Source organism: Eurytemora carolleeae, unplaced genomic scaffold (assembly GCF_000591075.1).
Source record: "Eurytemora carolleeae unplaced genomic scaffold, Eaff_2.0 scaffold563, whole genome shotgun sequence".
In the NCBI taxonomy this organism is placed as follows: Eukaryota; Metazoa; Arthropoda; class Copepoda; order Calanoida; family Temoridae; genus Eurytemora; species Eurytemora carolleeae.
In genome coordinates, this window is record NW_019396453.1 from 114,133 (window position 1) to 131,012 (window position 16,880).

Below are 16,880 nucleotides of genomic sequence, written 5' to 3' on the forward strand. Positions count from 1 at the left end.
ATAAATATATATATATACAACAATGATAGGATGGATGGTAGGATGGATGAATAAATGAATGGATGGCCGTAGTATCTAAAAGAAAAGGTTTGAATGAGTGAATCAAATTCATTCCGTCTGGTGAATATATTAAAACATAGATAGATATGAAGATAGTCAGACAGAATTATCTATCTATCTATCTATCTCTGTTAAGCGTCTACGTGATATGTGATGATCATTTTCTTCTATGGTATACGTATGTATACTCTATACTTGAGACTAATCCATCATTCGTCTTCTTCTCTTAATATACATATCTTCCTATACTATACTATCCTTCTATCTTTCTATCCCCGTGTTCTTTCTGTCCTTGTATCCTTCTATCCCTGTATCCTTGCAATCCTTATATCCTTCTATCCCTTGTATCCTTGCAATCCTTTTATCCTTCTATCCCTGTATCCTTCTTATTCTTATATCCTTCTATTCCTGTATCCTCCCTATCCTTATATACTTCAATCCCTGTATCCTCTTTCCTTCTATCCTTCTATTCCAGTATCCTTGCAATCCTTATATCCTTCTATCTCTGTATCCTTCCTATCCTTATATCCTTCTATTCCTGTATCCTTGCAATCCTTTTATCCTTCTATCCCTGTATCCTTGCAATCCTTTTATCCTTCTATCCCTGTATCCTTGCAATCCTTTTATCCTTCTATCCCTGTATCCTTCTTATTCTTATATCCTTCTATCCCTGTGTCCTCCCTATCCATGTACTCCCTGTACTCCCTGTGCTCCCTGTGCACCCTGTGCTCCATACACTCTCTCACTCCCTGCACTCTCTGTACTCCCTGTGAACCCTGTGCTCCCTGCACTCTCTGTACTCCTTGTACTCTCTGGATCCGAACAAGGACGACAAGAATGGTTTCTGATATGCAAGGAAATATTAAACAAAGTGTCCCAATTGAAACCGTTTAATCTGATTGTAGACATAAGTATTGCGTACTCTAGAGGTTTCGGTTAAAGCCTAGTCCAGACAAGGATATAGTTTGCGCCTAAGGCTAACTGACCAGCATACCTACATAGCTGGATAGATAGATAGAAAATGAAAAGGAAAAAAGACAGTTAGAAAGACAGACAGTGATAAAGACATTTATGACAAATTCATTGTCAAATAGACAAATAGAATTATAGACAAAAAGACAGATAGAAATTTTAGCTCGTAGACTGTTATATTATATATGTTATATATATTATACTGTTCCATAGACTGTTATATTATATATGTTATATATATTATACTGTTCCATAGAGGCAGAGTGACAAAAAAGGTGTAAATTTGTCCTTTTCATCTGAATTTTTTATATCAAATTATTTCTCGATTTTTAAAGCCAGCAAGAAGGATGAATAGGACTACCGAGAGAAAGACAGATAGGCTGAATGATAGACAGATTACTAGACAGACATATATGATAGATAGCTATGAAATAGACTGATAGATTATACTGTTCCATAGAGGCAGAGTGACAAAAAAGGTGTAAATTTGTCCTTTTCATCTGAATTTTTTATATCAAAATATTTCTCGATTTTTAAAGCCAGCAAGAAGGATGAATAGGACTACCGAGAGAAAGACAGATAGACAGAAATAAACTGATTGACAGATAGGCATATAGACACCCATAAGCTGAATGATAGACAGATTACTAGACAGACATATATGATAGATAGCTATGAAATAGACAGATAGATTGCTGTAGGTTTCTAAATATCTATATTTACGATTTTGTCAATTTCGTCAAATTTCTTGTAATTTTCTAATGTTGGTTAAGAAATGTTGACATTTAATGTATTTCTAAACCAGTGAACAATTCTAAAGTACTTTGTCAGCTTTTCAAAATATAGAAAAATGAAAATATGTTTGAAAGTAATAAATGATTGATGAGTATTGTTGTGAAGAGATCTCTGTTAGTGTGAGAAAACTATTTTATTTATTTGTAAACACATTTGTTCAAGTTAGAACACGCCAGGTTTTGTTCAATGCTTTCAAAAGATATAAAATAACTATATTTATTCACAATCATCCTGAATCTGAACCAAACAAGATGAATGAACATGAATGACCAATCTTTGCCCTCATTATGCTAACAAAACAGGCTCCCCTGGACTCTAGTTTTTACACAAAATTTAATATGTTCAAATATTGAAGGTAGAAATATTGTAGAGAATCCGGCATTGAAGCCTAGGGTATCAAAATAAGAAGAGGGGGAGGGGTCAAGGGAGGGAGTCGAAAACCTAGGAACAAGGGGGTCAGAATAATGAGATAAAGGGACGAAAAGACATGTGAAGGGAGGGAGTAGGAAACCTAGGAACAAGGAGGTCAGAATAATGAGATAAAGGGACGAAAAAAAAGAAAAGACATGTGAAGGGAGGGAGTATTGAGAAGTCAAAATGATTACAACTTAAAAACAAACTTTATATTGAAATAGAACTGAAAAGAAGAATGCTAAAGAAAGATAGATATTTAATTTAACAAATGAAAAAAACTGTTTTAAAACTAAAATGTTTAAAATTTGAATTGAAACTGTTCAGCAGAATCTTAAAGATATATAGTGTGAAAGAATTAGCTAGATATTGAAATGAAATTAATAAGAAGATTGTTAAAGGACTACAGTTTGAAATAAAGCTACATATTGAAATGAAACTAATGAAAATAATGTTGAAGAATTATAGATTAAAATGAAGCTAGATATTGAAAAAGAACTCTTTAATTGAAATAAAGATGATAAAATAAATAAAAGAAAGCTAGATATTTAAATGGAAATAAAAACAGTTTCCAAGATTGATGACGTAACTCTAGCGCCGATACCTCATGGCTAAGTCATCAATGCTAATGGACTTTCTAATTTATTTATTTTTATTCAAGAAGAAGCTGGATGAAGGGGTGAGGATTTTAATCTTAAAGATACAGTTTGAACTGGATTTTGGATTCGGGGTTAGGACTAAAATGAAATTATATATTTAACCAATCAATATAAATAGTTCAAGAGATTTAGGGAATCAGGGAAAGTGGGATTAGGATGCTAGGATAAGAGGGGGGGTCCATAAATGGGGATTATAACCTGTAAGTAGTATAGGGGAGGGGAGGGGGTATTTGGGTTTCACATTGTGGTGAAGGGTATAGATTATTAGAGGTATATGCTGTGCGTGATGATTTCAAGGAATTGAGATTAAATTACATTTACCGAGATTGGGTAATATGCCAATTAACTATATATGCTTAATTAGTTATTGAGCAGAAGTAGGCCAATTATACGATACTTTCATTTAGGCGCGTTCATTTCTCTTTCTTCCAACCATGCTACGGTCTTGTCATGCTGAGCTGTAGTGTTGGTCCGTAATATCGACAACGATACTGTTCTTGTTAACGTTCAAGTCACTTCGAGGAACTATAGCTTTCCCTTATATTAAAATGCAGTCTCCAGACTCCAGGGAAATTTCAATCTAGCAATTTTACCAAAAGCTTGAAAATAAACGTATTTAGTGAAATGGGTTTATTGACACTGTACAATTGCTGTGATTCGTGTTTTTTTGGAATATTTTTGAGTCTTTGATGTCGTATTCCTATACCACACATGCAATTTTTATGTGTCTCACTGTATAAAACTGCAAAGCTACTGAGGTAATTTAAAACTAAAAAGAATACATATTGCTGCTGATAGGATATAGGAAGGAAACAGGAATAGGTTTAATTCGTTCAAAAGGGGTTCTTTTAAAAAGGGAAGGATATTGTTTTTAGTGTAGCTGATATAGAGGAGGGAAGTGACTCCCCCCCCCTTCATCCCATAAATCATGCGTTTTACCGCATAGATGTAGTGTAATAGTAAAGTACTTAATAGGACTTTAAACCAGATGATAGTGACTGCCTTACATTATGCTATTTCATGGTTTAGACAACCTTATTTCATATGTTAAAGAAACCATGATTACTCTCCTCAACTCTTATTTTATAATCAGATGATTTTTGAATGAGCGGGAGCACATTTTGGTTCCGTATGTAGAAGAGAAATTTTAATATTTGTATGAATAAATAATACAGTATTTGTATCTTTGCATAATTCTAGCTAGCTCGGGCCAGGTTCAGGCAAAAAGCTTAATTGGTTGTATATGCGGGTAAAAAGATTATACGCAACGTTTTTTGATAATTGAATGTTTAACGGGTAAAAGAAAATTGAGTGCGGTGGGTCCAGGGACATCCTTAAGTTCCACTTCATACCAGGGCCAAGGAGATAGCCAAGGGGAGGGCCAAGGGGATAGCCAAGGGGAGGGCCAAGGGGAGGAATAAGGGGAGGACCAAGGAGATAGTCAAGGGGAGGGCCAAGGGGATAGCCAAGGGGAGGGCCAAGGGGAGGAATAAGGGGAGGACCAAGGAGGGAGAAGGATGAATAGGACTACCGAGAGAAAGACAGATAGACAGAAATAAACTGATTGACAGATAGGCATATAGACACCCATAAGCTGAATGATAGACAGATTACNATGGGATAGCCAAGGGGAGGGCCAAGGGGAGGGATAAGGGGAGGACCAATGGGAGGGGCTAAGTTGAGGGCCAAGGGGGGTTGGTGGAGAGCGCGGATTTGGGTATTCATGAAAGGGAAAGGATAAAGAGGTGGAGGGGCTAGAATTTCTGGTGACAGTAAGCGTAATTTCATGTGACCTTAAGAGGGACATACCCTATTCACAACGGTACCCTTTAATCCTTGGAATGATTATTGAGAAGAGAAATATCTCTAAAATGCAATATGTACAAATTGAAGCGTACACTAACTTACTGTGTGAACTCACGCGGATGGAGTCAACTTTATTTCTGGAAACAAAATATAAAATATTCCTTGTCCTACGCAGTACGCAGTTTTTAAAAATTCGAATTCTAGATATTAAATATTAATATCTCATAAATATAAAACAACTTTGTAAACAAAGTATTCAACAAGTACAAGCGTTTCTTACATTTTAGATTAATCAAGAAAGTTCTGTCATCCTTGATCAGGTGCAGGTTTAAAGGGTACCGTTGTGAATTGGGAATGCCCCTTTTTTAGATTTAAGGTTATTTATAACTAAGCTTGATATATCCACTTTAATAATTTTGTAGATTCATGCAATGCGACAGTTTTTACGCTTAAATAAATAATTTTTTAAATGAAAAAGATGACCATGGCCTCCAACCCACCCCTAGCTTCACACCGTCTTCTTTCCGCGGTTGTTCACAGATGTCAGCTGCAAACCCCGTCAAAATACAACCCCTGGAACCTTAGCATATGTGTGACTAGATAATAATATAGAACATTAGATTTCATTCCGCAATCTTAGATTTAGACGTTTACTGCTCTTGATAAGATGTACTTTTATTCCAAGGTTTAGAGCCTATTCTGATATTTCTCAGCAAGTAATTGTTTCGAAATGAATGAAAAAAAATAAAAAGATTTCTATTGCGATTTCTACAGCTTTTACAAAAATGGGAATAAGATGAGAATGCCATAACTCGATTACATACAGTGGTAGCTTGCAATATGTGAATATATTACTATCAGTTATAACCATTAAAGTTCTTAGCAACATTTCATAATAAAAAGAAATAAAGACAACAACAACAATCGGTTCACTGATCCCTCTATCCCCACATGGAATTTCGTAATTCAAAACCAATCTCAAATTTTGTGGGATTTACTTATTCATTAAATAAATTTCAATGAGAATTTTACAATCCAGAATTCCAAATTTAATGTTTTATCAAAATTCACGTATAATCGTGTGAAGCCCTCAGTAATAAAGATGACGACATTTTCTTAGATGTCAAATAGTGGCTTGACGCTGTATAGTATGTATTTAATCACGTAGACTTGTGTGAAAAGAAAGAAACAAGTCTACACTCACGTTATATTTAAATACGTTTAACTTTTTGCATAAAATCAAGACTAGAGGAGCTACGAGGTTACAAAGTCTCACCAGTATTATTACACAAACTTAACCTCTTCCTTCAGTCTAGGAAACAAGTGTGGTTATCGATTCAGTAAAAATTCTTTTTGAAGAAAATACAAAAATAAAGGGGGGCCTAATTATATTCTAGAAAATGCACATCTCTTACCCCTCCCCATCGCACCAGTAGTATGGGAGGGAGAGGGGGGGGGGGCAAAAAATTAGATTAAACCAAAAATGCTTTATACGCCCTTGAGTGATAAAGAACGTAGAAAACTAAAAAATCTAATTTAAATCTTATGTTTTTTTCTTTTACTATTTTTACTCTTTTATGATTCTACAAAAAGTTCACCTTTTAATTAACAAAAAAGACAGTGTTAAAGTTTAGTTCTTGGCGAACAAGTTTAAGATCAGACAGTTATCAATAAATATGTAAGAAAGTGAATATTGCAATGCATCTAAACTAATAACAATCATATTTGTAACACAGTGTTTAAAATACAAATATCCTTTGTTTATCTTGAACAAAGCTAGTTTAACAAAAGAACTGCTTAAAATACTGCACCTTAATATTTGCATGAAAATTTAAAACTTATTATTAAATCTAGGTATTGTGTGTTTTGTACTACTTTTAGGGAACAAAAGGAAATTTAACTTTTTGAAACTTGTAAATATTTAACTTTTAAAAAATAAGTTGCTCGGGAACTACTCGCCTCAAACTCCACGTGTATGATATCTTTGCAATATCAAAGGTCTACGACATCAGGTTGAAAAGATATAAGAATTAGAAAATTATTATTTAAGGCAAGTATTCAGTTCTTTTACCCATATATTACGGGATTTAAAAACAGAAATACAGTAATACGCTAAAGAAATTGAGTCTTTGCCACAAACATTGATTTCCTTATCCCTTATATTCGCAATCCAATTCAAACTATGAATTCTACTAGATAAATCAATTTAAGTTTGAAAGTGTTCAACCTGTCGGTTGCAAAGATTTATAAAATGTTAGTTTGTGGCAAAGCCTCAATTCCTATGTTTTAGAGATTTTATTAATGTGCTCTCATTGAAGAGCAGTTATTTCTTGATGCCTATCAAAAAGATTGATAATTCACACTCCCCTTTATACAGAAGGAGACGGTCAAACAGCTTCTCGAAGTTTTGATTTTAAGTATGGAAAAGCTAATTTTATTGGTTATATACTGGAAATTTTTGTGTCTTCTCAAGTCTCTCAAGAGGTCTTTCATGGAAGGAGTTTGATTAAAAACATGAAAGATTTAAATATAACTTAAAGGAGTTGAGTTTTTGCCACAAACTCAACATTTCTAAGCCTTATATCTTTGCAACCTGATGAAGTAAACCTTTGATATTTCAAACTAAGGTTACTTTATATAACATAATTCATAGTTTGAAATATCTATGGTTAATTTCAGTGGAATGTAAAGATATTGGGATTAGCAAATGTGGATTTGTTACAAGAACTCAGTTCCTTTACATAGTTTCACGTGGAATTTGACAGTTCATTCTGCCCTCATAAAGCATTTTAGTGATTTATATCATTTCGTTTATGTTTTAGGCCTTTGATAGCTATTTCTAATATTTGTATTGAATTATATATCAATGAGTACATAAATTACTAATAGATAAAAAATAAATCACACAAAAAAATATTGAGAAATATTCATCCCTGTGATTTACTGAGCAATTCAAACCTAATTTCCTGAAGGTTGAAAATATAGAGGAGATTTGTCACATTTCATGTGAGGGACATTTAAATATACGAATCCTAGGATGGATCAGATAGATAGATAGGTTAGATAGAAAGACAGATAGATAGATGATAGATAGATAGATAGATAGATAGATAGATAGATAGATAGATAGATAGATAGATAGATAGATAGATAGATAGATAGATAGATAGATAGATAGATGATAGATAGATAGATAGATAGATAGATAGATAGATAGATAGATAGATAGATAGATAGATAGATAGATAGATAGATAGATAGATAGATAGGTAGTTGGATAGATGGGTAGTTGGATAGATGGATAGATAGATAGATAGATAGAAACCCCTTGGTTCCCTTAGGGTAACATGGGGCTATAAAAATGAATTATTTTTTTTCAGCTGTTCATTTTAAGTCTATACAAGAAGGAAGTTGATTTAACATGAAATAAGATATTTAAAAATTTGACTTCTCATAAAACAAATATAAAACTAAACAGTTTTGCCATTTTTAAATTAGGCTTATAAGGTTATAAATAAGTTTATTTTTCTCTCTCTAATGTTAACACGTTTCTATTAATATGACAAATCTAGTAAATCTAAACTAACACTCCCCCCCCTTAGGTTCGTTTTCCCCAGGCAATGCTTGAATTATGAACATTCAAGGGTTTCCGGCCAATCCACTTCCGGTGAAACCTTGTAGCAGAAACTTGAAGTGTTAGACACTTTAATACAGTAATAATTACGATAATTGAAGTTTGTGTTTTCCATAAAGGAAATGCTGACGTTATTTTATTTTGATTGAACACAACAGTACCCTTATAACCCTTGTCTGATTTTCAATTGAGGGTTCTCTTTTAATGTGACTTGCGTTTATTAAGCTTTAAAGACATGGAAATTCAACATATTTCAAGATATAAAAACGACGATATCTTCCTCATTGTTACTCAGATAGAGGTTTTCATCGAACATGTTACTCATATAGAGGCTTTTATCAAACATGTTACTCATATAGAGGTTTTAATTAAACATGTTACTCATATAGAGGTTTTAATCAAACATGTTACTCATATAGAGGTTTAATCGAACATGTTACTCATATAGAGGTTTTAATCAAACATGTTACTCAGATAGAGGTTTTAATCAAAATGTTACTCATATAGAGGTTTTAATCGAACATGTTACTCATATAGAGGCTTTAATCAAATATGTTACTCATATAGAGGTTTTAATCGAACATGTTACTCAGATAGAGGTTTTAATCAAAATGTTACTCATATAGAGGTTTTAATCGAACATGTTACTCATATAGAGGTTTTAATCAAACATGTTACTCCGATAGAGGTTTTAATCAAAATTTTACTCATATCGAGGTTTTAATCGAACATGTTACTCATACAGAGGTTTTAATCAAACATGTTACTCATATAGAGGTTTTAATCGAACATATTACTCATATAGAGGTTTTTTATCGAACATGTTACTCAGATGGAGGTTTTAATCGAACAAGTTACTCAGATAGAGGTTTTAATCAAACAAGTTACTCAGATAGAGGTTTTAATCAAACAAATTACTCAGATAGAGGTTTTTATGAAACAAGTTACTTAGATTAAGGTTTTAATCGAACATGTTACTCATATAGAGGTTTTTATCGAACAAATTACTCATATAGAGGTTTAAATCGAACATGTTACTCATATAGAGGTTTTAATCAAACATGTTACTCAGAAAGAGGTTTTAACCGAACATGTTACTAATATAGAGGTTTTTTATCGAACATGTTACTCAGATAGAGGTTTTAATCGAACAAGTTACTCAGATAGAGGTTTTAATCAAACAAGTTACTCAGATAAAGGTTTCAATCGAACATGTTACTCATATAGAGTTTTTAATCGAATATGTTACTCATATAGAGTTTTTATTCGAACATGTTACTCAGATAGAGGTTTTAATCAAACAAGTTACTCAGATAGAGGTTTTAATCGAACATGTTATTCATATAGAGGTTTTTATCAAACATGTTACTCAGATAGAGGTTTTTATCGAACATGTTACTCATATAGAGGTTTTAATCGAACATGTTACTCATACAGAGGGTTTAATTAAACATGTTACTCATAAAGAGGTTTTAATCGAACATGTTAATCATAAAGAGGTTTTAATCAAACATGTTACTCAGAAAGAGGTTTTAACCGAACATGTTACTCATATAGAGGTTTTTTTATCGATTATGTTACTCAGATAGAGGTTTTAATAAAACAAGTTACTCAGATAAAGGTTTTAATCAAACAAGTTACTCAGATAGAGGTTTTAATCAAACAAGTTACTTAGATAGAGGGTTTAATCGAACATGTTACTCTAAAAATGGACGGTAACTTAAAATTACGACTTCAATTAAAGGGTCCCTTTAATTCAAGTTTGAAGAAACTAAAAGGAAAAGTGTAAGTTCAAATTCATAAATTTTCAAAATATCGAAATTTTCTTGTTATCAAGGTTTTTCCCACACACTTATAAATGTTTTGCTTCTTCTTATTCCAACTCAGAGGTGTTATCAAGGAAGGGGGAGTCAAATTATTTATTTATTCTGAATATATAATTAGCAGAACAGCAGAACCAGTTTGGATAAAAGCTTATTTTAGTTCCAGACTAAATCATGGAAATATTAAATATTATGTGATTTGCGAATTATGTTACAAGGCTGTATCTACAATTACAAGTAGTTGTTAAATCAGAACATTCTAAATCTTGCAAATGTTATTAACGAAATGTAAAAAAACCATTTTTAATATTTCTATATTGTAGATTTAACTGCAACAATTTTCTTATAGAAATTATAGTTATATATGTAACACTCTAAAATTTAAAAGTATTTATTTATATAATACCCCCTACCCCCCTTAATAACAAAATACTTGAAAATTAACACACAGGTTAGATAAAATGAATGGAGAAATTAATTACTTGATAAAACCAGTTTCTAAATTTATTCTGACAAAATAAAATAGTAGTAACATTCAATTCTAGGCAGACAGAAAGATAGAAAAATAGTAGTAATAAAACTCCTTAAAGAGACTCTAGACGTAATTTCAAGATTTCCTCCATTTGCAAAGCTGTATGCAGTGACTGTTGAGTACGGTGTCAAGTATTATATATATTCTCGTTTTCTGTAGTTCATAATTAATTTTTAACAGTAATCTCTCTGTTTAAATGATTTTTTGGATTTCGGCAGACGAGAGATGGAATTGAATCAAAGTATTTAACATGTTTAAGATAGGTGCTCATGTTGATAACGGTGTAAAGGGTACCATTGTGAATCTGCAGACGAGATATGGAATTGAATCAAAGTATTTAACATGTTTAAGATTATAGGTGCCCATGCAGTAAAGGGTACCGTTGTAAATCTGGCATGCAGCTCTTTAAACATCTAACTCAACCTTAAACCTCTACACTCCATAATCTAAAATTTTAAACTCCTAAAAGCTTTATTTTCTAAACACCTCAACTCCTTAAAACCCAACCTTCTAAACTTCCAAACTCCTAAAATAATTTTACGTCTAAAAAAAAATAATAAAAAGCTCCCTTACCTCCAAGAAAATGTGCCTGGTGCTGGGAATGGATCTAGATAAACTTGACAATTACATATTCCACCTTCTCCACCTTCTCCTCCTTCTACCACTTCACATCCTTCACCTCCCTCTCCTACATCCCATCCACATTAAATGATTATATCTATTACTAGCTTGGGAACCCAGCGTTTTCTAGGATACGCATAGCTAATCCCGCCGTTTACCCGCGCTTAGTTTAAAATTACGCTTTTAGCTATTTTTTATAAAAGTCGACACACTCAACTTAGAATCTCAAAACAAAATTGAAAACAATCTCGTGGTTCTCCCAAATTGCCCAATCAAAATTTGAGGCAAATCGGTCAAGGGGTTTTTGAGTTATGATAGGACATCTAGGAAACAAACAGACACAGATTACTACTTTATCTATATATATATAGATAATAATAATAATTGGAAAATAAATAGGATTACTTACAAATATTATGAAATATCAAATTTGGCCTAAATTGTCTGGTTGCCTGTGAGCCCTGTGAGCCACCTACGTCAAATTGTGTGAAATTGAAAGTTTAAAAATCACAAGAAATGAAAATATTTGTCAGTTTCTAATCTGCAGGCCAATTTCTGATAATTTATACAACATGCCACAGAGGCATATAAACATATAGATAGATAGACAAACAAATTTATAGATAGATGTATAGACAAACAGATAAACATATAGATAGATAGACAAACAGATATACAGATAGATGTATAGACAAACAAATAAATAGATAGATGTATAGACAAACAGATAAGCATATAAAGTAGATAGACAAACAAATATACAGATAGATGTATACATAAACATGTTACTCATATAGAGGTTTTAATCAAACAAGTTACTCATATAGAGGTTTTAATCGAACATGTTACTCATATAGAGGTTTTAATCGAACATGTTACTCATATAGAGGTTTCAATCGAACATGTTAATCATATAGAGGTCTTAATCAAACATGTTACTCATATAGAGGTTTTAATCGAACATGTTACTCATATAGAGGTTTTAATCGAACATGTTACTCATATAGAGGTTTCAATCGAACATGTTAATCATATAGAGGTCTTAATCAAACATGTTACTCATATAGAGGGTTTAATCAAACATGTTACTCATATAGAGGTTTTAATCAAACATGTTACTCATATAGAGGTTTTAATCGAACATGTTACTCATATAGAGGTTTAACTTGAACATGTTACTCATATAGAGGTTTTAATCAAACATGTTACTCATATAGAGGTTTTAATCAAACATGTTACTCATACAGAGGTTTTAATCGAAAATGTTACTCAGATAGAGGTTTTAATCAAACATGTAACTCATATAGAGGCTTTAATCAAATATGTTACTCATATAGAGGTTTTAATCGAACATGTTACTCATATAGAGGTTTTAATCGAATATGTTACTCATATAGAGGTTTTAATCGAACAGGTTACTCTAAAGATATACGGGAACTTAAAATTACGACTGATTTGATCTAGAAAAGAAACTTTTAAGAAATTTAATCAACTCTTTTCTGTATTCTGATAAATTTATAATTTTCTTTGGAAATATTTAACAATTGTACTTGTATTTTGTATTCCGTATATAGACAGAAAAACAGATAGATAGATAGATAGACAGACAAACAGATAGATAGATAGATAGACAAACAGATAGATAGATAGATAGATAGACAAACAGACAGATAGATAGATAGACAAACAGATAGATAGATAGACAGACAAACAGATAGATAGATAGATAGACAAACAGATAGATAGACAGACAGACAAACAGATAGATAGATAGACAGACAAAAAGATAGATAGATAGACAGACAAACAGATAGATAGATAGACAGACAAACAGATAGATAGATAGACAGAAAGCAGACAGATAGATAGACAGACAAACAGAGAGACAGATACACAGGCAAACAGGTAAATAGATACACAGACAAACAGATAGATTGATACACAGGCAAACAGGTAGATAGATACACAGACAAACAGATAGATTGATACACAGACAAAAAGGCAAAAACAGAATTGATACAAAGTGATTGATAGATAGATCCTGAAATCAATCAAAAAGCCGGATTTTGTTGAGTATTCAGATGAGTTGCATATTTAAACTATTACACAAAGATCAGAAAAAGAAAAAAACAATTTGATGGAAATATTAAAACTTAAAATAAATTGTCCGAAATCGGATTTAAAACTAAAACAAGATTTTTAAATGGCTTGTATAGTACAAAGAAGTATGACCAAAAAATATTGAAATTCAAAGAATCATTTTTTAAACACATTTTCACACCTATAAAAATATCTCCCCCCCCCCCCTTCTAAAAAATGCTGCAATTGCGCCTCTGTGTATTAAGCTTGAGTTAAATGGGAATGTTCCTGAATGCATAGAAGGAGGTATTGACGATATATCTCGTCTCATCTTGGTTGTGTACATTTAGCACATTAGTTTAACTCATTATTAATGCAGCTTCACTTAATTCACGCTCCATACATATCTTCTTCTGCTCAAATCATAAGCCAGGTCCCATCTTTTCTGCAAATAAAATAATAGAAATTTTATTAAATAAGCAATTTTTTATTCTATGTTTATACGAATAGATAAATTATATTTACCTATATTTGTGTATATTGTATAATATACACATGTTTTATAAAGAATATAACTATGTATGTGAATACACATCTTTGTCTATGGCTATGTCTATTGTCTTATCTATGTCTATGTATGAGACGTCAACGATGTGTAGAAGTGTCGAATGTAACACTCTCCCTTTCGCCTTCCTTCCCAATTCCAATTGCACTTAAACCTATTGGACACTTTATGAAAATTGTCCAAGCTGGAATCTCTGACAGCAGGTTTCAACCCATCTTTTGTTTTCTTCATTTCATACTTTAACACTGCTAATAAATCCGCAGCTCAGATTTATTGAAAATTCACAATAAAATGTTATTAATTTTCAGATAAAAATCAATATAAACTCCCCTTCCCATGGTACAGGCCCTCATCTCCCCTTCCCTCGGTACAGGCCCTCATCTCCCCCTCCCTCGGTAAAGGCCCTCATCTCCCCCTCCCTCGGTACAGGCCCTCATCTCCTCCTCATGAATATCCTAGTCCCTAATCAATAAGATAGACGGTTAAACTGTATCATTAACCTTTAAATGAAACATTAAATAAATGAAAAAGAACATGTAATATTTCGTAATTCAAAGTATTAATAAAATTCATCAAAAATGTAAATACCCACGGACACTACATTGTACACTGTACAGTATTGACTTTTGTACATATTTAAAGGGACTGTAAAGGAAAAATGAAAGGGGTATAGGCTGAAACCTGCATTTTAAGGGGTTGATAGAGACCCATAAGAGTTCTATAGAATGTTCCTATCTCGAGAAATTGATACAAATCTGTGTCGAATTTATACGAAAATATATATTTAAAAAATTTTGTATAAAAATTGTAGTTTTAAACAGATCATATTCAGCAAATACGCAACCAACCTAAAAACGATGATATCCCAGAAAAGCCTTAAAAAAACTTTGGTTTCCTCCTTTTATAATTTGAATTTGATAATTTTTCATTTTTAATATAAATAATTGATGATGTAATAAATACGCCCGTATCATGTGACCAGAACTCCCACCAATGGCAATGCAGTATGTTGGTCACTTGATACAGACGGAGACACTTGACAATCATACATAGTGTCAAGGAACGTTGCTTATGTAGATGCAGGCAACCCTGGCCCAATGAATTTGTTATGGAGTTGTCTCGTAATTTATAAATAAAGCATAGATGAGCATGAAACTGTACGAGATTTTCCCCAATCTATATGAAAATTTACAACATTACACATTTGTATAAAATAACAAAAATTTAAAATTCCTTTGCAAGTTCATAGAATTATGCTATTGGAAAAATTATTTTATGAGAAATTACTAGAACGTCTTTGCGTCCTCTTAGCTTTTCTATTTTTCATTTTACACAAAAAGTGAGAAAAAAAAACCCAATCTTTTACATAAAGAATTCGAAACCTTCTTTTCTTGTCAACAGCTGTTCAGCAGTTTGAAAATATAGAACAAATACTTTTGTTTACCAAGTGTGAAAATTGAATCCTGGCGGCCCTGTATAATGGTTAGAGGATTAAATTGTGGATAGTGGAACCCAAGGTTGTATAGTATGGTTAGTTACTCTCGATGCGCTCCAATGTTAGGAAAATATCGTCTCCTAAGAAAGATAGATAAATACCCAATATGACGTCACTCTCGCCTCTAAAATCAGTGACGTCATATTGGGTATCTATCTATCTTTCTTAGGAGACGCCAGTTTCCGTACATTGTAGCGCATCGAGAATAACTAACCTTATTATACAACCTTGGAGGAACCTGAAGTATAAGGATGAAAGGAATGTTAAAAGCTTGTAAATAGTTTCCAGTTGACCGCAAATATAGATGTTTCCGGTTAAATTATCGCGTTTTCGAGGGGAAGGAGAGGGGAAAGGGCGGGGGGAGAGGGGGGAATTTAGAGGAGACAGATTTGACAACAGATAGAAAACTGCTAGAACGTGCTAGAACAGCTTATATAGGACAGTTAACAGGTTTTTAGGCAAAGAAAGTCTTAATTGACTGGACCTAGGGAATAGGCCTTGATTAAAGATGAAGAGGGGGTGGTGGGGAAGGGGGGAGGGGCTAATACTTTGGGGGACGTTAAACGTTAGAGTAGGACGATAGCTTGTTATTTGATACTGTTATTTTGATATTATAGGAGAGGATGGGGGACTGGGAGGCATAGTGATTTTATAGGTTTGGATTTAGGATTTATGAAGTAAATATGGATAAAATATAATCAATAAGTAATTCAAGGAGTTATGCATGTAACATATAATCTGTATTAATGCAATCTATGTTATCTATGTTCTTAATGCTATCTACTTTATCTATGATTATTATTAATTCTTAACGATTTGTAAGTTGACCGTATCGGGCTATCCCGGTCAGTTCATTCACCTGTATATAGAAATAAATCAGTTGAGTACTACTCGTTGTTTTACACAGTTGTGCTTTGAGCCTTGAGTTTTGGCTAGAGAGATAGAGAGTCAGTTAGACTCGTATTAGAGTTAGAGTAAAGTAATCATCATCTAGATTTCTTACATGCAGTTATAAAGAGATGAAGACACGAGGGGTGGGGGGAGAGAGAAAATTGTAAAAAATCATTAATGTAAAGGATGGTAAGCTAGAGACGTAAAACTAAGATAAAAATGTGAACAATGTGAGAGGAAAAACGAGATAAGAATATAAAAGAACTAGAAATTCAAGGCGCTTCGCACCCTTCTTTCTAGCCTTAGAGGGCGCTTCGCGCCCATCTTCTAAATTAGTTGTAAACATGTTCTCTTTGTAAATAAGATGGAGGGAGGGATGGGCCTTGAGGTTGTAATGTTTTGCCCGTTTTCGGGTTCTCATTAATTGATTTGCCGCCATATGTCTTAAATCAGAGGAACAGCTAAATGCGTTTTAGACATCTATACGCGCACTCATCATAAAAACATACGCACATAGATTAAAAGAAATCGCGCACA

The 16,880-nt window shown here is 32.8% G+C and overlaps 1 protein-coding gene across 2 annotated transcripts in view; it reads right to left on the reverse strand.

The window, feature by feature from the left end:
- The window catches only part of LOC111703564 (uncharacterized), a 37,070-nt gene extending 23,224 nt beyond the window's left edge, over nucleotides 1-13,846 (reverse strand). For both annotated transcript variants that reach the window (XM_023475544.1, XM_023475543.1), the window contains exons 1-2: nucleotides 13,681-13,846; nucleotides 11,266-11,380 (exon numbers count right to left, since the gene is read on the reverse strand). In XM_023475544.1, coding sequence (XP_023331312.1) covers nucleotides 11,266-11,380; nucleotides 13,681-13,738 — 173 coding nt within the window. In that variant the 5' untranslated portion in view covers nucleotides 13,739-13,846. The remainder of the gene's footprint in view (nucleotides 1-11,265; nucleotides 11,381-13,680) is intronic.
- Nucleotides 13,847-16,880: the final 3,034 nt, after the last annotated feature.